The sequence below is a fragment of the Odocoileus virginianus genome, chromosome 9, assembly GCF_023699985.2.
Source record: "Odocoileus virginianus isolate 20LAN1187 ecotype Illinois chromosome 9, Ovbor_1.2, whole genome shotgun sequence".
In the NCBI taxonomy this organism is placed as follows: Eukaryota; Metazoa; Chordata; class Mammalia; order Artiodactyla; family Cervidae; genus Odocoileus; species Odocoileus virginianus.
The window spans coordinates 28,524,945-28,549,368 of NC_069682.1; the positions used below are offsets into that span (position 1 = coordinate 28,524,945).

General features: G+C 42.5%; 1 protein-coding gene across 2 annotated transcripts in view; it reads right to left on the reverse strand.

Moving 5' to 3' along the window:
• RSU1 (Ras suppressor protein 1) overlaps positions 1–24,424 on the reverse strand; it is a 195,073-nt gene that overhangs the window by 146,702 nt on the left and 23,947 nt on the right. Inside the window, exons 3-4 of one of the 2 annotated variants that reach the window (XM_020881258.2) lie at positions 22,415–22,465; positions 2,390–2,510 (exon numbers count right to left, since the gene is read on the reverse strand). In XM_020881258.2, coding sequence (XP_020736917.2) covers positions 2,390–2,510; positions 22,415–22,465 — 172 coding nt within the window. The remainder of the gene's footprint in view (positions 1–2,389; positions 2,511–22,414; positions 22,466–24,424) is intronic. The other variant, XM_020881259.2, reaches the window with a different exon arrangement.

Here is a 24,424-nt window from a genome sequence, read left to right on the forward strand (position 1 = left end):
CCCTATTTCACATGCTACTTTCTCAATTCGTCCCACCCTCTCCTTCCACAAGTCCGTTCTCTATGTTGGTGTCTCTATTCTTGCTCTGCAAATAGATTCATCAATACCATTTTTCTAGGTTCCATATATATGTTAATACATATTTTTCTCTTTCTGACTTATAACAGACTCTAGGTTCATCCACCTCAGTAAAACTGATTCACATTTGTTCCTTTTTATGGCTGAGTAATATTCCATTGTATGCACAGACTGAGCTTTTAAATAAGTCCTTCTCACAATCAGAGGTGTTGCCATCTACCTGTCAGTCATCTCAGTATCAGAGTCTCAGCTCTAATGCGACCCCTTGTAGAAATCTTTCCAAGAACCTCACCTATAGGCCAACATGCTCCTGGCCCCTTTCTCCCAGTGTCACCTCACAACCTCCCACAGGTCCGCGAGCCAGCTGCACACTTCCCTGCTGACAGCTGCTCTGCCCCCATCCTTAAGGCTGCAACATTCATCACTGATCTTCAAACGAGCAAGGCTCTCATGTAGAAAAGGCACTTACATAGTCCCAAGATAAATGAATCCATAAACAAAACAATGATGATGATAAATGTGCCAGATACAACGCCTAGCACCATTTTTTTAGGTGAAAGAATGTTTATTCAGAGAGATATGTACTCCACAGACAAGAGTGTGGGCCATGCATCTCAGAAGTCAAGAGGCACCAGGATACAGGGTTATCAGTTTTCATTGGGGTGGTTAATTTCATACACCAATGAATGGGAGGATTATCCCAACTATTTTGGGTAAGGGGCATGGATTTCCAGAAACTGGGCCACCACCCACTTTTGGACCTTTTATGGTCCACCTAGGAACTATCACGGTACCTATGTGTGTGTCATTTATATGATGTGTTAAAATGAGCGCGTACTGAGGCTCCAGGTCTAATGAAAGTCAACTTGTCCGCCATCTCGGACCTAGATGGTTCTCTTGTACTTTATATGTACCAACTCACTTAGTAAATAATGAAGAATTTAATAGTAAGAATACATGTCTAGTACTGGGTTGGCGGAAAAGTTCATTTGGGCCAACCCATTATATATGTCTTGTTTTAGCTTCCTTCTTAAATGCAAATGAAATATTAGGACTTAATCTTTCAAAACAGAGATATAAACGAGGAGCCTTTCTTTTCTGGTTTGCCAGATGGGTACAGTCTCCGTATTCGTAAGAGAAAACTGTCTGATATCAGGTGACTTTTCCCCCTCTTCTAAACCCTACTTCCTCTCAGACACTGAGAAAAGAATGCTCACAGGTCTTACAAAGACGGTCTCTCAATTGGAGTGAACAGCAAACGAAGAGAGTCTGACCAGATTTCCGGTGTAAAAACATGAACTAAAAATCAGTCCATGAATGATTTTTTTTTTTCCAAGATTGCTTCCTAGTAAATTGACAAATACCTGGACAGCATCTATAGCCACTCCATGTAAATCACTAGCTGAATCACAGTGTTTATGGCTAAAATTTAATGATATATTACTTTACATGGAGGATGAGGCTTGGAGCAGGCAGTTTCCTATAATAGCTCAACAATGAAGCTGGAATTCGGAAGTCCAAGTTCTGGGGGGGGGAGGCGTATGGTGTCTCAGGGACAGTGGGGTTCTCTGCTCAGCCACTAACCTGAGGGCCAATCAGGAGCAAGCCACTTAACCTCTTGAAAAAGGCTTGGCTTCCTTCCACACAAAGAAATCCGTAATGCCTGCCCTTCCCCATTCCCAATTGCTAAGAGGGTCAAACACTGGTGTGAGGACTCTGAAAACTGCAACTAAGAACACAAAGTTTTACTATTATTCACTGCAACCTGGTTCTGTAACCTTGGCTGAATCAAAACTCCTCTCTTCACCTTTGTATAAAGACAGATACAGGATTGATAACTTCTCAAAAATAAAAAGGAAAAATTGTTAAGAATCAATGAAGTAGTGTTAGGAAGCATATCCTCCCCTCCATAGAAGGAAGGTGCTTTGGACACTATTTCTACTCAATACAGAGAGAAAAAAAATCAACCATATTACAACTGGCCTGTACAGTTCAAGCTAGCTATGCAAATGGGTTCCTTCTCGGGCAACATAACGGAAACAAAATTTTATTGGAAACAAAATACAGTAAAAATAAACTCCCTTATTACACCAACAATTAGCTTCTCAATTAGCACACAGATAGATTTGCGCTAATGTAGGCCATTGAAAGGATGTATTAAAACAATAAAACTTTTTTAAAAACCTAAAACATGGGGAAAAAATTAGAAATCTGCTGCTCCTGTAAATGGCAAAACCCTCCCTCGCTCCCACCCGCATCCCAGCTTCCAGCTCCTCCTCTTCTTGTTTTCTTCTCCCTCCAGGAGACTCACCCCAGGTTCAGGTGTTTGAGTTTCTGAAGACTGCTGATCTGTGTGGGCAGCTCCTCAATCTGGTTATTAAAAAAGTTAAGCACTTCCAGATTCTTCAGTTCTGCTATGTTTGGTGGCACAGCTGTGGAAACAGAAACGCTGAGTGTGAATGCAGGAACCTTGCCCCTGGCAGCAAATGCCAGCGACACATTTTGCTTTCCTTTCAAATGAGAAGATGATGAAACTCCAGCACAATCACTTTATTCACACACACACACACACACACACACACACACACACACATATATATCTTACTTAATTTCTGTAGGTAGTTTCTTAGGTAGTAGCTTACCACTGAGTTCACATGGAAATGTTTCCTCAAAGGACAGAAGAGAAAAGCTGTGCCATGAACAGTCTCTAAGCGAACATTACAGAACATTCTATACTTCTTGAAATTTTTTTTTCCTTCCAGTTTTATTGAGATATAATCAACATACAGCTCTATGTAATCAACATACAGCTCTGTGTAAGTTTCAGGTGTACACCCTAAGTATTTGACTTACATCATCATTATCACAATAAGGTTAGCGAACATCTATCATCTCATAAAAATACAAAAGAAATGTTTTTCCTTGTGATGAGAACTCTTAGCATTTACTCTCCTAGATGTAAAATTATATTTTTTAAAATCATGTAATGTCTACCGAGTCCAGTTGTTTTCTTCCTTCTACTTCTCTCATATCTCCAAAATAAAGTCAGCAAAGTCCAAAATCCCTTCCCAAGTAATGTATCATCAAGCTGTTTAAATAATCTGCTATCTGAAGAGCTGTTCTCCTAACACTTGACTAAATCAAGATGATGTGATGATGTTTAAATTCAATCTTATATGATAAAACAGTCAACCTACCGAGTTTCTGATTTTTGCCTTTGCATCTCAATCAACACACACACACACACACACACACACACACCGCTTCTATCAGATTAGCAACAGATCACCGCATTGTTATTATTCAGGCATATGAAAAATCAGTTCAGTAGCAAGACGGTGGACATGAGTGTGCATATCAAAGGTTAAAGAAAGTGACTGGGGAGCTGAAAGCATTCCCCTTCCCTACAGTATATACTTGCAAATACAAATTTAAAAGCCAAAGGCATCTTTACCACAAAAATACTAAGTCTCACTTGGCAGCAGCAGGACATTCAATGTATTGTACTTCATGTATCTCATCTGCTGATTCAGTCTCTCCACAAACATTAGTTACTGGCCACCAGCTCATTCACAGTTCGTGTAAGCTCTTAATACCAAAATATTCAGGTAACTGAAATTATGGACAAGGGTCTTGGGTACCACAGAAAAAACTGTTAGGTCTTCTGTTAGTGCACTTTCTTCCCATCTCAACATCCTCCTCCAGGGGTTCCCCAGAAAACTGGAGAAACCTGGGGACAATGTTGCTGAAAACCAAGGCCAAGGTGTGTGTAACATTCCAGACAGACATCCCAGGTTTTTTGTTTGGTTTCTTAATTTACTTGGCTGCACCAGGTCTTAGTTGCAACATGCAGGATCTTTAGTTGTAGCTTGTGCGATCTAGTCCCCCAACCAGGGATCAAACCTGGGAAACCTGCAATGGGAGTGTGGAGTCTTAGCCACTGGACCGCCAGGAAAGTCCCCAGACACCTGAGATATATAAGAAGACAGCCATACCAAGAACCCCAGCGGATAACTCCCAGGGGAACAGAAGTAAGGTGGCAGGCACAGAGCTCATTACAGCTGAGTCATCATTTTCAGCTTTATAAAATGTCTAAGGTATCGATGACCTGATTACTTTTAGAGGCTTGGTACAAGTTCAGAGACACACGTTTGCTAGAGGAAGGGACTGTGGAGAAGAGGAATTAGTCTGAACGAAGACAGCTGGGAAGAGGTAGTGGTCCAGATGGAAAATGAGCAAGGCGTGGATGAGTTGGTTACTGAAGAGGCTGGTTGTGGGGATGACGATAAAAAGGTAGGCTTTAATGGGATCATTGAGGCAACTGGGAACTCCTCCAGCACCTCACTCCCCAGTGCCAAGAGGAATGCAGACAAGCCCTAACTGTAGGATCTGGCTACAAAAGCACATATTTAGGTGTGTCCTCCATAACATACTTTTCAGGAATGGATCGTATTCACTTTGCATAAATGACCACAAGGAAATTCATCAGACTGTGCCTGCTGGATTTAGAGGTGTTCATTTATTTGTTCTCTCTACCTGGACCCTGAAGTGTGTCAAGTGCGAATCAACAGAGGACTACAGCCCTGCTCAGAGACCTCACTCTTTCCCCGTTCACCCTCCAGCTACCACTAAGCTTCTCTCCCTGCATTCATCTGATTAGCTCGAAGAGCAATAAAGAAAGTTAGGGCAACCAGGAGAAAATGATGATCTCAATTTAACCACAAACCAAGAATAATGCAGCCAGAATTACTGCCGCTTTCCCGAAGTTACTTTGCCAATGCAATTAAATGCTGGTCCGAAGGTATCGCCTTTTTTGACAGGATGAGAGATTATTTCACTCTCCTTGCTAAATCAGTCCAATTTAAAACCACACGTTATGCTAAATGTGATTTAGGGCTTTGTTCTGTGGACACAAACAATAACCCCACATTCAATTTAGCCAGCCTCTCCCAGATTTTTGGTGCACATGTGAATCGTTTGCTAAAGACTCCATTCAAACGAGAAGGGGAAAAAAGATTTTACAGCTAATATTCTTCCTAAACTATAGAATCCTACCCCCCCCCCCCTACCACACCCACTGTAGTTAAAAGCAAAGGAAATTAACCTTCAGACCTATCTGGATGGGATGACATTCACACTTTCAACCAGCATTTAGAGAATGCTTATTTTGTGCACAGAAGCATAAACTTACAGCACTGAACATTTCAATACTTTTGGGATAAAGTAAGAGAGGCAGACTATTTAAAGAAAATAAGTCACAGGACCTGTCTGGTGGTCCAATGGGTAAGAATCTGCCTTGCAATGCAGGGGATGCAAGTTTGATCCCTGGACAGGGAGCTAAGATCTCACATGCCACCCACGCGCTGCAACTACAGTCCATGAGCCGCAACCCAAAAAGATCTCACATGATGCAACGAAGATCCCAGGCAGCTAAATAAATACTTTTAAAAAGAGAGAGAGAGAGAGAAAATTTTTAATTTAAAAAATAAAAGAAAGTTGCAAAAAGGTGGATGATCAGAGTCGATCACCAGAGACAGGTCTGGTGGCTGGAAAGCAAACTGATCTCAACAAAACTGTCCATAAAAAAAAAATATAATAACCAGTTAACAATATGAGTAACAGTTGTGCAGTGGCTAAATCATGTACATAGATCCATGAACAATATATGAAAATCTATAATGAAAAGGGAGCAGCAACGTGTCACTGGTCAGAATATTCTGTTGGAATTCTCAAGGCACACCAGCAAGAAGCAACATTTTAAAACATAACTAAGCAGTGAGCATCAATATATTTCTTATTATGCATCTGAAATGTTCTTTCTCCATCCACCTGTCCAGTTTCTGACCCTTCTCTACCCCCGCCAGTGGTTCACACCGAAGTCTACAGACAACAAGGAGTGGAGGAGAAGAAAAAGAGAGGTTGTGTGATGCAAGAACCCAGGAGGCCTGGCTCACTCGTCTTGGGCTAGCTCTGCACTTTCTTGACCAGGTCTGAACTTGCTGTGTGTCCTTAACTCATAACCTCTCTGGGCCTCCATTCCCTTCAGTCTAAATTAAGAAGGCTGGATTATGACCATTTCTCCATTCCCTTCCACATAGCTGTAGTATTCTGTGATTCTGAGAAGAGCTGATTGCAAAAATCAATGATATGGATTTAAATAATGCAAGAAATGGGGCCCTCAATTAGGAAGCTCAGTCATGTAGAACTTTGCCTGTGACAGAGAATTTAGTATCGTTTGCTGTCTAACTAGTATCGTGAGCTGCCTCAATTCTGAGACTTCAGTTGCTAGAGAAACTCACAGGGGTGCCCAGGCTCCTGTATGCCACACGACTGGCTCTAGTTTCAGGAACAGAGAATGCTGGGGGCGCTCTCGGGCCAGAGCTTCTGCTGTGTTTTGGAAAAGGGGAAAAAGATGGGGTCATTCATCCCAGGAACTCTGCCCAGAGACTCATCTCAGAGCATCTTCTGGCATTTCTAATTATTCAAGCTAACAAGCTCAGGAAGACCCTCTTTTCCTTCAAATCCTCTTCAATCTGATGAACTAAAAATTGTTCCAGAGGTTTGTAAGCCACCAGCCCCTGGATGGTTCTAGGACAAGAAACCAAAAGTGCCTGGGGACACTCAAGAAGGAAGGAAGACAAAAAGGGTCTCACCTGATCTCCATGAACATCTCTTTACAAAGCCCCCTAGGGCAGGAAGTGCTGGACGGACAGCTCCAACTCTAAGAACCCACTGGCCAGCTTGAGTGCCGAATGACAACCTGACTCCTAAGAGGACATGTATCTGTCCACGTGAGTTACACATACAACAGGCATAGACACCAGCAATGCATAGATGATGACGCGTGTTCACAAAATCAGTGTTACACTCAGGAACATGCTTTCCCCACTAGCTAACAACAGCTTACCCTCTCTCCAACATCAGACCCTAAATCAACTACTATTGTAGCAACTGGAGCTTCACTCTAAGAGCAATTTTCTTCCAGGATAAAATTAACCATTGTACAATCAATAACTTATTTTCTTGAAGGCTTTCAGGAGTTTATTCACACAATAATAAATGGCAGGAGATGCTGTGGGGCTGGGCGGGCGAGTATGCAGTCACTAGTTAGTGTGGCTCCTTAAGCCTAGAGTGGGATGTAAGTTGGTGCAGCATCTATGGAAAAGTGTGGAGGTTCCTCAAGAAATTAGAAATAGAACAATCATATGACCCAGCAGTTCCACTTCTAGGCCTTTAATCGAAGGAAACAAAGTCATTATGTCAAAGCGGTACCTAAACCCTCAAGTTCACAGCAGCATTATTCACAAGAGCCAAGATATGGGAACAACCTAGGTGTCTGTTGACAGATGAATGAAGAAAATGTGATACATACACACTCATTCTCTCTCTCTCTCACACACACACACACACACACACACACACACACAAATACAATTTGGCCATAAAAGAGAAGGAAACTCTGCCATTTGCAACAACATAGATGGACCTCAAAGGAATCATGCTAAGTGAAGAAAGTCACACAAGGACAAATACTGTATGATCTCACTTATAGTGAAATCTATTAATATTAAAAAAACAAAACCAAAAAACAGAACAACACAACACAGCAAGAAAGCTTATTGAAAAAGAGATCAGATATGTTGTCGCCAGAGGTCTGGAGGTGGTGGGGTGGGGAATGAGGAAACGGGATGAGGGTATTACCGAGGAGCCTGGTGGGCTACGGCCCAAAGGGTCACAAAGAGTTGGAAAGACTGAAACAACTTAGCACGCGTGCACACTAAAAAAGAAAGAAAAACAGCAAGTAATAAATTTAAGTTGAGATTAGTTGACATGAAATACAATTAGTAATTCAGTTGCCTGGTCACAGAAGCCACATTTAGAGACCTTGACAGTCACTGGCAGCTGCCATGCCGGACAGCAAGAATACAGAATATTCCAATCTCTGCACCAAGGTCTAAAGCATTTGGCCTCTGATACCTAATTTAAAAAAAGAGAAAGAAATGAATTTGTTTACAAAACAGAAACACAGGTATTGAAAACAAGCTTATGATCACCAAAGTGGAAAAGTGGGAAAGGGGGGATAAATCAGGAACTTGGGATGAGACCACACACATACACACAACTATATATAAGACAGGCAACCAACAAGGACCTACTGTATAGCACAGGGAACTTTACTCAAGATTATGTAATGACCTATATGAGAAAGGAATCTGAAACAAAGAACGCATATGTGTATATGTGTAACTGAATCACTTTGCCGTACACCTGAAAGTAACAGATTGTAAATGAACTACATTCCAATAAAAACTTGAAAACAAATCAGTGAGCCTCAAAGCCTCAAGTGCATCAGAATTCCAGGAGGGCTTGTTAAAATACAGATTTGGGGGCATGCCCTAGAGTTTCTGATTCAGTACTTTGGGGTGGGGCCCAGGAATCTGCCTTTCCAACAAGTTCCCAAAAGTCAGTGATGCTGCTGGTCTGGGGGCCCCTATTTTGGTTTAGAAAACATTCTTTTTTTAAGTTTTTTTTTCTTAATGTGGACTATTTTAAAGTCTTTATTGAATTTTGTTACAACACTGCTTCTGTTTTATGTCTTCTTTTTTTCTTTTTTGGTCAGGAGGCATGTGGGATCTTAGTTCCCTGACCAGGGATTGAATCTGCACACCCAGCACTGGAAGGTGAAGTCTTAACCACTGGACCACCAGGGAAGTCCCCCAGAAAACTTTCAAGTCAGTGGTGATGTGAAAATCACGAGTCCAATACATATGTCCTTGGCTGCACCCAACCATGTAGAACAAGATCATGACAATCAATCTGATCCACATTAGGACTCCTCTGCCAGCCCAGTGGGCTACTGACATTGGGGGCAGATAAGGTGGGAAAAGTGAAACTGTTAGTTGCTCAGTTGTGTCCGACTCTTTGCAACCCCATGAACTGCAGCCCACCAGGCTCCTCTGTCCACGGGATTGACCAGGCAAGAATACTGGAGTGGGAAGCCACCTCCTTCTCTGGGGGATTTTCCCAATCCTGGGACAGAACTCGGGTCTCCTGCAGGGCAGGCGGATTCTTCACCATCTGAGCCGCCAGGGAAGCCTGAAACGAAAGGCACTTTCGATGGAGAAAGCACACGACTGGGGGCTGCAACCAGTTTCCAATCAGCATCCGCTCCCCACACATCACTGCGGGGAAATCAGCGCGGGGGAGGACGATGACAACCAGGGGAAAAGAGCACCAAAGCCCCGTGTCCACAGAACCGTGTTACATGGCGGCAACGTCACGGTGCCCCAGGGTGGTCACGTGACTGTCCTTCTGGCCCGAGGGTCACTGTAGGATGCCAGGCGGCAGCGATGGCAGAGCAGCCCACCCGGGGCACAGCTGATCTGGGGGCTTTTCGAGCAAGAGCATCTTGCAGCCCCCGAGGCAAAGAAACAAAACTGTGAAGGGTGACAGGCTCTGGGTGCAGCAGGCGCCACGCAGAACATAAGGACGGGCGCTAGCCTGTGCACAGCCCACGGAAGGGCCGGGGGGTGGGGGTGGGGGTCACACATTGGTCTTTAGAACCATCTGGTTGGCGCTGAAAACAGCGTCCCCTTCAGCTACAAAAGGGGAGGAAGAGACCAGGCATCAGCGGCTGCCGGGAGCCGGAAGCGGCTGGACCACATGGAGTTTCTTTCATCAGCATGGGCGGGAAGTCTACCCACCACACTCCCTCTCCTGGCTCTTTCTGCAGCATCATTCACACTGCTTTCGGCTCTGGTGATGCCTGCAAAGGAGAAACACAGGGCCAGGGCTTGAAAACCAGGGGTCCCTGCCCCACATGCCTCCTTGAAACCCCAAGTTAGGGACTGAGCCACTGCCGCCTTTATGGGGAACCACTGATGGGCTGCCGGCTACCCCAAGTGCAAGGAGAGAGAGCCTCAGAGCGAGGACTCAATGGAGCCAACAGTGAGGCTGAGACCAGGACATGACCCAGAGGCGGGCACGCGCCTGCGATGCGAGGGGTGAGACGTTATTGTCTTGGGCCCATTTCCAGGGACACCCCTGACCAGACAAAGCCCAAAGATCCCATAGGGAATAAGGTAAACCAAAATAAATCAAATAGCACTGCTTCCCCAAATCTGACACGTTCATACTAAAAATGGAAGATTTGTGTCTGTTGTCATAACAAATAGAGATGCCCAGTCAAAATTTTCAGACGCTTCTGCTGCTGTATAAAATTTCTTTAACAGAGAAGTTTAAGGGATGGTAGATGATATTCAAATGAAGCCAGGTATGCTGATTTTTTTAAATATATTTTTTACAAGTTTTATTTATGTTTAAAAAGTTTTTGGCAGGTGGGGTCTTAGTTCCCTAACCAGGGATTGAACCTGTGACCCTACAAGTGGAAGGCAGAGTCTGAACCACTGGACCACCAAGGAAGTCTCTGCTGATTCTTAAGTTACACTCTTGCAATGAAGTCAGAAAAAATGACCAAAAACATCCAAATACATGAAAATGAGTGAGATTATTCATTACACAGTCATTGGGCGAAGAAAGTCCATCTGAGAAGAAATCATAAAAGCAAACACTGCTTTGTCCCAATATTTGACGAGTATACTACTGAACAACCACCATCCCTCTTCACCCTGGTGGGAAGATGCCAAAGTAACAGAAGCCATATGAAATACCAAACTATAGGATATATGAATCGGCGCATTCTTGGTCAGAGTGAAAGGAGAGTCCTTTTAATCCTCAGCTACAATAGCTAGAAGGCATTAGTCTATTCATATTGCAGAGGTGACGTCTAGACTAATTATATAGATGTCAATTCTATCAACAAATTAGGAATCTTTGTTCTGAAAGCTATTCTAATGATCACATGTAAAGAAGAATCTCCTCACTCTGGCAAATAATTATTCTCTTCAGAATTTTATATTGAGGTGGAAAAAAAAGGTCATTTGTACCTATAGTGATTAATGACTTTTGTTTTCTGGTCAAAAACAGGAGGTGGATAATGAACTAATTATCGTAGTGTAAGAACTTGAAGTTCAAAAGTATACTGATGATAACCAGTTTTCCAGATTTTATGAGACTTCCCCCAAAGCAGCAATTAAAACAGTGAATTACAGCAGTTACGGGTTATTTAAAAACATAAAGTTTATGGAACAGTAGAGAAAATTCTCATTTAACAGGATCTACAAGTTCCTCAAGGTAAAAATGAGAGCAGAAGAGCTAAACAGCCACCTGACAAAGGCCAAGGTCCCCCAAATATCATTATTGTAAGTGACAAAAGCGATGCTGCCTTCAGCTAATCAGCGGTACTTACCGAGCACCCACACCTAGAAGGATAGACTTAGTGTATCCTATCACTGGCTTCCTAAGATTCTGCAGCTCACAGTGGTAAAGAATCTGCCTGCCAATGCAGGAGACACGGGTTCCATTCCTGGGCCGTGAAGATACCACATGCCGTGGAGCAACTGAGCATGTGTGCCCAGGAGCAGCAACAGTTAGTTGCTGCCCTAGGGTCTGTGCTCCACAAGAGAAGCAACCGCAATGAGGGGCCCACACATCACAACTAGCGAGCAGCCCCCGCTCACTGCAACTAGAGAAAACCTTGGCAGCAACGAAGACCCAGCACAGCCATCAAAAAATAAAAGAATAAAAGAAGTTCTCATCATGAGAAAAACATTTTTAAAAAAATCTGCAGCTCAAGTCATTTTACTAACCAAAGTCATTCCTCACGTAATTTACTGCAAAGAAAAAAAGAAAGGGTTCAACTCTTTCAGCAACAATGAGAATAATCAATTACCCCCAAATTAGGTGAAGTTACAAGCAAGCAGTAAGGCAGCTTTTATAGTATAAAGTCTAACATGCAAAAATATCTGTCCCTGGGGTATGAAAAGTGTGTACACACAGTCAAACAAATCTTCTAAAAAGCTGACAAGCATGGATTTCTGCTCCTCTGAGGACACAAAACTTAGTTATGTCTGAATCTCCAATCAACTTCCCAGAAGGAACCAAGCAATGGTCCACACGGGCTTCGTCCTTCCAGACCCAGAATTGTTTTGGTAACACACCCTGGAAGTCACACTCCAGTGCGAAGGGAATACAGCATCCACCAGCAGGACATCCACAAATAGCTTCTGTCTGAGAGCCGCGTCAGAGCAGAGACACTAACTAAGAGGAAAGGCAGTGACCTTCCATCACCTGGGAGGAAGTGACACCGAGTGAAGGACAAGAAAGGGATGGCGAGCCCTTCCTCCGGGAAAGATGCCCAAGAAGCCTGGAAACACGGCAAAGAGCAAGAAAGAAAAGAACACTGAATACATTTCAATCAATCAACACAGAAAGCATGCTCAGCTCAGTGAAAAAGAGCTATTTAGGCTCTGAAAATTTTAAAAAGTATCATTATAATGGAGTACACACACTCAATCCAAGATTAAGAGGGAGACAACGGACAAATACAATTCACACACACACACACATCACGCTTTGCCGACAGCTCACATCTTCTTTTATAGTGATGTATACACACCAGCATGTGCAAAACAGACAGCCAATGGGGAGCTGCCGCAGAGGCATGGGGATCCCAGCCTGGGGCTCTGCGATGACTTCACGGGGCGGGAGGCCGGCGGGGGGCGTGCTGGTTGGACGCTCAAGCCAGAGGGAGGGGATGTATGTATACAGTAAGGCCGGTTCTCACTGCTGTCCAGCAGAAACCAACACATGGTAAAACAACTATCCTCCAATAAATAAATAAATAATAAAGGTATTTCTGGGGGGAAAAAAAAAGAATTACTCCAGCAAATGGATAAACAACAAGGTCCTACTGTACAGCCCAGGGAACTATGTTCAATATCCTGTGATAAACCATAGTGGGAAGAAAAGAAAATGAAAAAGATTTTTACATATGTATGTATAACTTTGCTCCACAGCAGAAATTAACATGACATTGTAAATCAACTGTACTTCAATTAAAAAGAAAAAGAGACTTCAGCAAGACATCGTCCACACGAAGTTGCTTCTCTTCCTTCCGTACCTCATGTCTTGGAGCTGATGAAGGAGTGCATGCAGCAGGGGGAAGCGGGTGGAGGAAAATGCCCAGTGCTAGAAAAATCCACCCTGGACCTTGTTAACTCCTCTTCTAATGATAACAACTATGCCTCCAACCTTAGGGATGCTCCCTGCTCATCCATCTGAGCAAGTGAAGATGCAGGGCCAATGTCTGGTCCACCAAGCCCTGGGACTCCCTGGGGCAGGGCGTTACCTGCACACAGACATCGACAGAGGAGGCGGCAGGGGAAAGGGGAATACAGAGGCTCAAAGCCACGTGAAGCCCCCACCTCCAGCTCCGCGTCCTCAGCCACATGAAGCCTGCTGCTTGTCCCAGACACAGCGCAGGGCATCCTTTTGCACTCAGGTCATGGTTTCTGGGAGTCTGGTCCTTCAAGGCTAAAAAGCTATGAATAACCTCACCCTTTATTTTCTACATAGTTGGCTGCAAAGGAGGGCTTCAAGGAGAAAGGTAAGAATTCATCTCCCCTTTTGGAAGGATGAGCAAGATAGGGAGAGAAGGGCAGGCATTTCCACTAAGCATCAGGTGCCTGGAGTGGACACTACACAGGCAGGAAAAAACTGCTAAAGGAACAGCAAGAGGTTAGACAAGATGGGGACTTTCCTGGTGGTCCAGTGGTTAAGACTTCGCCTTCCAATGCAGGGTATACAGGTTCGATCCCTGGTCGGGGAGCTAAGACCCCACATGTCTTGGGGCCAAAAACAAAAACATAAAACAGAAGTAATATTATAACAAGTTCAACAGACTTTAAAAACGGTCAACATCAAAAAAATATCTAAAAATAATATCTATCATAAAAAGAATGAGCTTCATGTAAACTTAAAAAAAAAAACCTTACCAAAGTTTTGTACATATTTCCAGGAAACATCATCAGTGTATCCACACTGCAAATATACTGTTATCTTTCCCCAACTCCAAGGTTTCTAAATCTGAGCTGCATGTGCCCCTAAAAAATTTATGAATGGTTTTAACAGGATCTACAAACCTGGTGAAATTTTAAGGATTATGTGTAGCTTTCTAGGAATCATGGACACAGCTTTCATTGTTCTTAAAAAAAGGTCAGTGAGTTATGAAATGTTAAGAACTGCTCTAAAAGAGTGTTTATTCCCAAGTATCACATCTTATAGAATATCTCCTCCTCCCCTGCATGACACACATGTACACATACGCTATCTAGGAGAGTCAACAGAGGATTTATATAGAAATGTTTGCCAGTAGATCAATTCCATTTGAGGGTTCTATTGTAAACAGTAAATGACAGCCAGGACATAGAAGCAACCTAAAAATCCATCAGCAGAGAAATGGATAAAGAAGATGTGGTACATATATACAATGCAATATTCCTCAACCATTAAAAAAATAATGAAATAATGCCATCTGCAGCAACACAGACGAACCTAGTGGCTTCCGTGGTGGCTCAGCTGGTAAAGAATCCACCTGCAATGCAGGAGACCCCAGGTTGATTCCTGGGTCGGGAAGATCCCCTGGAGAAGGGATAGGCTGCCCACTCCAGTATTCTTGGGCTTCCCTGGGGGTTCACACGGTCAAGAATTCACCTGCAATGTGGGTGGCCTGGGTTCGATCACTGGGTTGGGAAGATCCCCTGGAGGAGGGCATGGCAACCACTCCAGTCCTCTTCCCTGGAGAATCCCATGGACAGCGGAGCTGGGCAGGCTACCGTCCATGAGGTCACAAAGAGTCAGACACAACTAATTAAGCACAGCACAGATGAACCTAGAGACTGTCACACTTAGTGAAGTAAGTCAGACAGAGGAGCACAAAGGTGTATCACTTACATGTGGAATCAAAAAAAATCATATAAATGAATTATTTACAGAACAAAAATAGCGTCACAGCTGTCTAAAACAAACTATGGCTACCAGGGAGAATGGGGTCGGGGATAAATTGGGAGATCTGAACCGATACATACACACTACTATATATAAAATAGATAACTAATAAAGATCTACGATACAGCACAGGGAACTCTACTCAATACGCTGTAATGATCTACATGGGGAAAGAAGGTAGAAAAAGCACGGATGTGTACATCTGTATAATCGGTTCACTCTGCTATACACCTGAAACTGACAGAACACTGCTAATCAACTATACTCCAATAAAATTTTTTAAAAATTCAAAGTTTTAAAAAACAGTAAAAGAAACCCTATCCAAGATGAACTCCCCACAGTGGGCGAGCTATGGTTTGGAAAGTGACAGGTTCAACCTGCCCGCACATGAGGATCGCCACAGCCTGCCATCTTTCTGAAACTCCCATAAGTGAAGTCACTCCTTTTAAAAATATACTATGGAAGAATTAACACCTACCCTTATTTCGCTTCCTCTGAGCACAGGACAAGACTCCAAGAAGAGAGATTCTAGAGTAGGTGCATTCAGGATGGAAGGGCTGACATGAAAAGGATCAAGGATGACAAGTGTCTGAGCAGAGGACACAAGTGTATCAAAACCGCTTCTCCAACTTCACATGTTGGCCTTGGGTTGTCCTGGTTCTGGACTATGGGATCAACAGATGCTTCCATGTGACGATCCCACATGCTTCCTAAAACTGCCAAAAAACAAACTCCCAACTATAGACAATTTTGTAAATGGTACCTAACTGGTGGCACCATTGGAAAGACACTGTTCAATTAATAGCTGTCTGACTCACTACTACGTATACATTTTTTCAAATCCAATCTTTCAAATGATGGCACAGGAACAAATTGATGAATGTGCACTAATTAGAAAAATAAGCTATTGATCAAAGCCTCTGGTTTATAAATACATTTGTACTGTTAAAATGCAAACAGCAAGTTGTTTTGATATTGTCACAAGATAAATTCATGACACAGAGACAATTTATTTTGCATATTCTCCCCTCATAGTTTAATTTCATACAAGCCATGCACTAGAACTTTTGCATAAGGCATGACAAGTAATCTATGAAAGCGGAAATAACTAGAGACTTGGCAACAGAAAGATGCTGGAAGACTGGTGAAGGTCATTCTTATAAGTTGGGACAGTTAATTTTTCTCATTCATCTCAACAATCAATTATGTCTGTAGAAAATGGTTTCCATTTATTACGCTTTTTAAAAAACTGCTTAATTTTCTTCATTATAATTGGGCCCGCATATGAGATTGCAATATTTTCATGCAAAACATCTTCCTTAATTCCTTTACAACACTTTCAGTAGAGAACCTATCAATATATACATCTGCATAAAATCTTAAAACATTACATTCATTTCAATGTGTTGACAAAAGAAATTATTGAAATCACTAAAGAAAATATTCTGGCATTTACTTGTTCACTATAATTTTGAATTCATATATAAGCTAAAACTAGTAAGAAACAGTTTGCTAAAAAAAAGAAACAAGTTTTGCTAAAACACTTAGGTTTACTGCCTGTCTAGCCATTTCCAACACATTAGATGCAAGAAATGGTCCCAGTTAAGGCTTGAAATGGCCAGCAAAGCTGCTAGTATCTCAAGAAACTGTTTTACATGACAGTTAAAAGTTCCAAGTGTAAAACTAAGCAATCACATTCTGAGACTCACACTTATGAAAGGTTTACATAGAACCCACTGATCAATGTTTGCACAGAGCAAAAAGACATTCTTTGCATTTCCTGCAGAAAATGATGAAGGTTTAGTCCTTATCATGTATAGGTCACAAAATGGAAAATACTGTTGTCATATTTGAAGTACTGGGTTTTGCTATAAAAATAAAATTCTTTTTAAAATTAAGAAAAGCATCATGTTAAAAAACTAATACTCAGAGATTGCTTTACCATTTATGCAAAATGTGAGTCATTTCATAATGCATAGTATTCCTCCTTACATGATGGCATTCAGAAAAAGAACCAATATAAATGGACACAAATGCATATTTTTCTGAGTATTATACAGTTATTTTTTTTTTATTAAAATCTGGTTCCATAGATATATATTTTAAACTTTCTTCCAAGGGAGAAATAAATTCTATGTATACTCCATACAAATAAAATACTATAAAAGGCAACAGAATCCTCTCACTTTAAAGAGACTGGAGGAAAAGTTTCTAACATGAGAAAGTAACCATAATAAACACTAAATATGACACGTGAAACTGAACATGTACTTTAAGTTTCGGAGTCAAAAGAAAAATAACATACCTCCTTATGGAAGGATCAACATTAATGGTGGCAAAACGGGCCTATGTAAATGGCAGTAACAACATACCCTGAGAGAAGCTTGCAAAAAAATTTCGTCGTCTGACAACACCAATTCGATTTTTAATCTTTCAGTGTGAGATGAGGAGGGAGGGGGGAAAGTATCCCAACAGTGACCTCTAGTGGACAAGTTTTAAAACAATTCTCTCAGAAATTCCTCTTGAAGTCTGAAAAGTTGAAAAACATTTACAAAGCTAATACTCCCAAAGACCATAAGAACCAGGGATTAGATAAGATGCAGACTGCAAAAGAGTCAGCTAACACCGGATTACAATGGAGGGTCACCACAAAGGCAGGCAGGCAGAGACACAGGAAGACCATCTTTGAAATAAATGCTGTGTCCCCTTCTTAGAGACCCTGAGAGCAAGCAAGTGCTGAGTCTATCATCTCAGACAGCTGGACCTCACCACCACTCATGACCTACAAACCCATTTATCAACTGGCATTAACTCAAGGGTCTACTTCATGTTCTGCCTGCTTCTGGCACTTTTGTGGAGTGGTATGTACAATACCTAAGCATACGACAGCATTCCTAATTTCAAGAAACGCATCTTACAATTAATTGTTTAAAAGTGCTAGTAAATCATTTGGGATCTTAAATACATAAAACAGAGCTTCCCAGGTGCCACTAGTGGTAAAGAACCAAGCTGTCAATGCAGGAGACGTAAGAGACTCAGATTTGACCCCTGGGTGGGGAAGATCCCCCGGAGGAGGGCATGGCAACCCACTCCAGTGTTCCTGCCTGGAGAATCCCATGGACAGAGGAGCCTGGTGGGCTACAGTCTGAGCGGCTGCAAAGAGTTGGACACAACTGAAGTGACTTAGCACACACACATGCATACATAAAACTAAGGGAAAGAGTAACAAGGGGACCAAACCAGGAGACCTAGGCTAGTAGTAGGTCTTCATTTCCTTTTGGAGAAGTCACCCAGCTGAGCCCAGCAGGCTTGCCAGGTGGAGAAAAGCGCCCACAGCGGGTCACGGCCCCGCTTTCCAACTGTGCATCCTGCGGTGTCCCTGGGGAGCCAGACGCACCGGAGACAAGGCAGGTTTGGTTTCAGACCAGCCGCCGCAACAAAGCAACGACTGCAATAAACGGAGTCGCACAAACTTTTTGGCTTCTCAGAGCCTGCAGGAGTTGTGTCTACACTCTACAGTTGTCTATTAAGTGTGCAAAGTATTATGTCCAAAAAAAGTACATATCTTAATTAAAAAGCACAAAGCTTAAAAAAAAATGCTAACCATCATCTGAGCCTTCAACCAGTTGTCACCTTTTTGCTGGCGGTGGGTTTGAAATATTGCGAGAAATACCAAAGTGATGCACAAACACGAGGTGAGCAAACGCTGTTGGAAAAAAACGGCCCAGTAGCTTTGCTCAACTCAGCGTTGCCACAGACCTTCAATTTCCCCCAATTCAATTCAATTTCCGCCAAGTTCAATAAAGCGAGGTCTGCCTGTACCATGTGAGTACATCATTCCTTCCCTGCGAAAGGGCCGGCATAAAGGGGAAAGACGGCAAGTCCTAGGACAGAAGGCTCGGTTTCTCTGCTCAGCACATTGGAAAGGATCCTACAAGCAGTGAAGGAACAGAAGTGTGCAGTGGTTACGTTCACTCAGATCCACACACTGACTGATCCCGAAGAAGCCGCCAGCTTCCTCCACTGACCGCTTCACCCAGACCCGCTGTTTCCCACCCTGGTCCTGCCATCGCTGCCTTTGCGTGAGGGCTTCCTGGGAAGCCATTCTGTGCTCAGCAACGGGCAGTAAAGAGGAAGACAAGACGGTCTCAGCCCTCAACAAAGCTTAAGACATCTTTGGAGAGGACGGAACAGGAAGTGACAGGAGGACAAGGGAGAGCCATGCTGGTGCCAAGAATCTCTGAATATGAGACTTCCCTAGAGGTCCAGTGGCTAAGACTCCACCTTCCAATGCAGGGAGTGCAGGTTCGATCCCTGGTTGGGTAACTAAGATCACACGTGTCTTGTGGCCAGAAAACCAAACATAAAACAGAAGCAATATTGTAACAAATTCAATAAAGACTTTTAAAAATGGTCCACATCAAAAAAAAAAAAAAAAAGAGTCTCTGAACAACAGGATTTGGGGGAGAGAAATCTCCAGTTTGCCAAGGCAGGCAGGGGGGCCAAGAGGAAGATGGGCAGCGTGTGGAGCAGGCAGGGAGGAGAGGAGGAGCAGGAGAGGCTGATGGCAGAGCCTCGTCTTTACTCTGCAAACATTCCCCCTGGGAGAGCAAGCACCTCCATCCCGGCCCAGAGAGTCACCTGTCCAATCACAGCAAAAAAAAAAAAAAAAAAAAAAAAACCTCCCTCGCCAGCACCTCCCACCTCCTTTAATCCACTGCAGACATTGTAAGGACTGAAGGAGTTGTTACCGGCAGAGTACCCCAGTGACTGCACCAAAACCCACCAGCTCCACCCCACTCCCCCAGAGTTACACGGCAATCGTGTCGCTGTACCAATGAGGAATCTGACGGTGATTAGACAGACAATTTTGAAAGACCCTGACAAATTCTCATGTCAAAAACTTTAAGAATTTCTGCTCACAAAATCTTGGGAGTTTGAGGGTCATCAGCTTGCCTTCCCCTCTCTCTCGTGGCCTCACTCCTACTATGCTGAGGGGACCTGCTGATCTGTCAAAACCACCAGCAGAAGAGCGGGTCAGCTCAGTGCCATGTTCTTCCAACAGCCCCAAGGTACCGACTCCGGCCCTGGAGTTGAGAGCTGTCCCCAGATCAAGTCCCAGCGTGAGTGAGGTGATTCGTCCCCCAGGTACACGAGAGGACACATCAGAAGTGTAATTGGCACATGAGGATGCAAGATACAAGCAGTGCTGAGGGGTTTATCTTTTGAGTCCCATCAGTTTGAATGTGGTGCCGTCAGCTAGTCCCCATTAAAAAGCCCGGGAAGTGAAAGACACTGATTACAATGAAAAGTGACAGGAGGCTGGACTCACCCACCTCCACGTAATGCATATTTATCTTTCCATCAAGTGGACATATTTGCTATAAACACTGGAAAAACCATAGCGAAACCATTCATTTAAATGCCAGAAAAATAGTAAAAGATGCTAATTTGACCTTAGTGAAACAGATCGGGCGTCACTGACACCACTCACAATGGCTTGAAACAGAATTTATCAAGACGATTAATTAGAGCTTACTGGATTAGGTCAAGAGTGTCTCAAATGGGAAAAAAGGGGAAAAAAGAGGTGGGGGCTAGAAAGAGGAGAAAAAGTTTGAATCCACAGCAAACCTCTTTAATAGCAGACACAACTTAACTCTGTTTATGCCTCCCTAAATTAATCTTACACTGCACGTCTAGAAAAGAAACTAACACCCTGGTCCCAGAGATTTCTTTATGGATATATAAAAAGAAAAACTATGACTGTCTGAAAGACTTTTTAAGGAACCAATCAATTAATGGTATAATGGGAACAAAACAGGTTTGGCTTCCTTTTTCAATGGGAACTGTTTTTCCCTCTGATGACGATGCAAGATTGAACACCAGTAGTAAACTTGGCAATTAGGAAATATTTTCATGAATTAAATGACAGAGAGAGCATCAGAAATTTCTGCTCACCAAATCTGGGGGAATTTAGAGATCATGCAGTCCACCCTACAAAACAAATTTCAAATCCCCTCAGAACTGGGATTAGGGTCTCAGCAGAGAGAGAGCAGGACCACTTGCTACAAAAACAATGAAAGTGGCAGCATATTACCTGTTACAGTAATGATCACACGTGACTTGTCACCCTCACTATCAGCTGCTGGGGCTCCCAATACTCAAACATGACAACAGTGCCACTCTGCCCTCGCTTTTTGCTAAAAACGAACTGATCTGCCTGTCTCCTGCTCATGAGAGGCCCTCACTGCCACTCTTAATTCTCCATAATCAACAGCTCTGTGACATTGCTTCAAGCTGTATATAACGCAACACACACATAAATTCATGACACAAATCCCTCAACATCACATTCTGCTCTGTTTCACCGAACTCGGAAAGCTCCCTCACAAATTCTTGCCACATGATCAGAAAAGCATTCAAGTCTGCAGGAAATACAGGAAGCACAAAGACATGGCCATCAATTAGACAGGAGCCGGGGCAGTGGGCCCCCGTCATTAACACCTTTTAAGCCACAGCTCTGAGAATAAAATGGCCCACGTTATTCACACAAGATTACACTTTACCAAAGGTATGAAACCTACTATACGTTAATTGTACCACTCCCAATGCCTGGGACAATTTTCCTTGGAAATCAAACTCAAGAACTTGAAAAACACAGATGCAAATTTCTATCACTTCTATAATTTTGTGCTCCCCACCCGCCCCCATCAAGCAGGGAAAGAAATCAATAATTACATTTTCCTGGAGAAAATGTACTTTGAGGAGAAAGTACTTTTGAGGAGAAATATACTTTCCCAGAGAAATATACTTCGAGGAGAGAGTATAAATGAAAGCTAACAATGTTTTGCTCTGAAAAAAATTCAACTTAAAAAAAAAAAAAGATTTTCTTTTTGTTGTGGATCATTTTTTTAAAAGTCTTTATTGAATTTTTTACAATATTATTTGTTTTATGTTTTGGTGTTTTGGCCATGAGACAAGTGGGATCTGGCTCCTGATGAGGGATCAATCCCACACCCCCTGCACTGGAAGGTAAAGTCTTAACCACTGAACCACCAGGGAAGTCCTCCAACACTTTTTTGATAAGCTTTTTATCCCCGCGTGAAATAATAACGAAAGTCTTAGCATTTCAGGCCACTCACTGCAGCAGTTTGCATGCCCAAAGGGGACCATTATTAGAGGAACAATGTCACTGTCTTCCTTCAATTTACACACATGAAAAATTGAGGAAAAATTCCTCAAAACAGAGAAAACTACAAAATACAGGAAGACGGTACGCTCAGGTATCTTAGAGCCATCTCAGTACACTTTCACGTTGCCCAAATAATCGTTTGTCATTACTGTCTAGGCAAACAGAAGAATTAGCAGTTCCACCACGTTACCTATAGGTCAGAAATTGTGTAACAGAGGACAGCAATGGCTGACTCACTTGTTAGCTTGTTGTGGCTGAGGACCAGCTGTGTGATGTGGGACAGGGTGACTGGAAAAGAAAAGAAAAAAACACAGTCAGTTAATGTACCCAAATTACACTCACGCTCCTGCAAAGTAACGTGCTAAGTTCTTTCCACAGGTTGGAGTGTTACCACTCATAAAAATAGACGCAGGGATTCACAGAAGGCTGTCTGTTCAATGTTAAACCGCGTGAGGAAAAGCCACCCAATAAATGATGCAATTAGAACAGTGAGTGAGCGCTAATGGAATTTCAGCACTAACGGGATTAACGTCGCAGGAACCAACAGGACCAGGGCCAGTGAGCTCTGCTCAGGGACCTGGAGTGCTGGTCCAGCCTCAACAATCCACCTCACTAAGGGAACCAGTCAGGAAATCTGGGAGGAAAATTCCCCAGCCCACGCTTAGAAAACCATCCCATCAACACAGACAGACCACTGCTTCCCGAGTCACTGTCAACCCCGAAATGCTCCTACATGCTCTCGATGACCAGAGTAAAAGCCCTCCACATGTTCCTCTCAACAAGTTTGGCTGACATTTCAAAGAACCAGCACATGGCTCACCAGTTTCGAATATGATCATGGAAGCTTAAACTGCTGAAAAAGACTAGATTTGCCTTTTAAAAAGAAAAGAAAAATGTTTCTCCAAGTACCAAGAAAGAAAATATGTATACAAATTCACTAAAAAAAAAAAAAAAAAAAAGGCCAGAGGGGGTTAAAAAGTAACCTCTACTTTGGGTTCTAAAACTTCACTTTGTGGTGAGCAAGCTATATATATTTATTATGTGGGTGTGTATATATATATGTATATATATATACTGACATAAATAATATATATACACCCATGTATTTATTATTTGTTAAATTTACATTTATATACAAATTACATATATTTACCTTTTATTTATATTAAATTGTATATTTATATGTATAAAATAAATCTAAATGATTATATACTATATACTAGTTATACTAATTATAGTGTACTTAATATATATTAAAGTTTTAAATGTGAAATAGATATATATTCCTGAAGAAACATTAGAAATTTTTCTAATATCCTTTCTATAAGGACCTTATTTTAATATGACAGTTTTATTCCCTTCAAAGGACACTAAGACAAATATTTTTTCTCAAAGAGAGTCTCAGGATTGGAACCCAGCATCCTTAAAAAAAAATATGCATCACCCTAACTGCAACTTTTGAGTGTTTTTCTTTTATTCAACTAGCACAAAGTTGCAGAAAAGTTCAAAATACAATACAAAGACCCATTTCTCTGTCCTGACTCATAAACTTTATGTCCCATAAGCTTTAGGGTATTCCTACAAAGACATTCCCCTGCACTGTACATCATTATCATCTGATCCTCAGCCCTCACCCACTCCAGTTTCACCAAATGTCCCAAACAGTTCTTTAATAGAAATGGATCCAGTTTAGAATCCATGATGCATGTAGCTGCCAGGCCTCTTCAAGTCACGTCTTAGTCTGGGTCACTGTTTCCTTGACTTTCATGACCACGAAGATTGTGAAGCACACAGGCCAAGGTACTTTGTGTTATGTCCTCCATGTGGTTTTTTGTCCTTTATATTTATTTGTGTATAGTTGCCTTACAGTGTTGTGTTCATTTCTGCTGTACAACAAAGTGAATGAGCTGGACATGCCCACGTATCTCCTCTTTTTCAGATTTCCTTTCATTTGGGTCACCACAGAGCATTGAGACCTTTGTTTATTCTTGATTAGCTCAGGTTATGCACCATTAGCAGGAATCCTGAGGAAATGCAGTCATCTTCTCACTGCATCCTATTAGCTGGCACAGATTTCTGCTGCATTAGTGTTAATTGCTCAGCTGTGTCCGACTCTTGGTGACCCCATGGACTGCAGCCCGCCAGGCTCTGCTCTCCAAGGAATTCTCCAGGCAAGAATACTGGAGTGGGTTGCCATTTCCATCTCCAGGGGATTGTCCCAACTCAGGGATCGAACCTGGGTCTCCT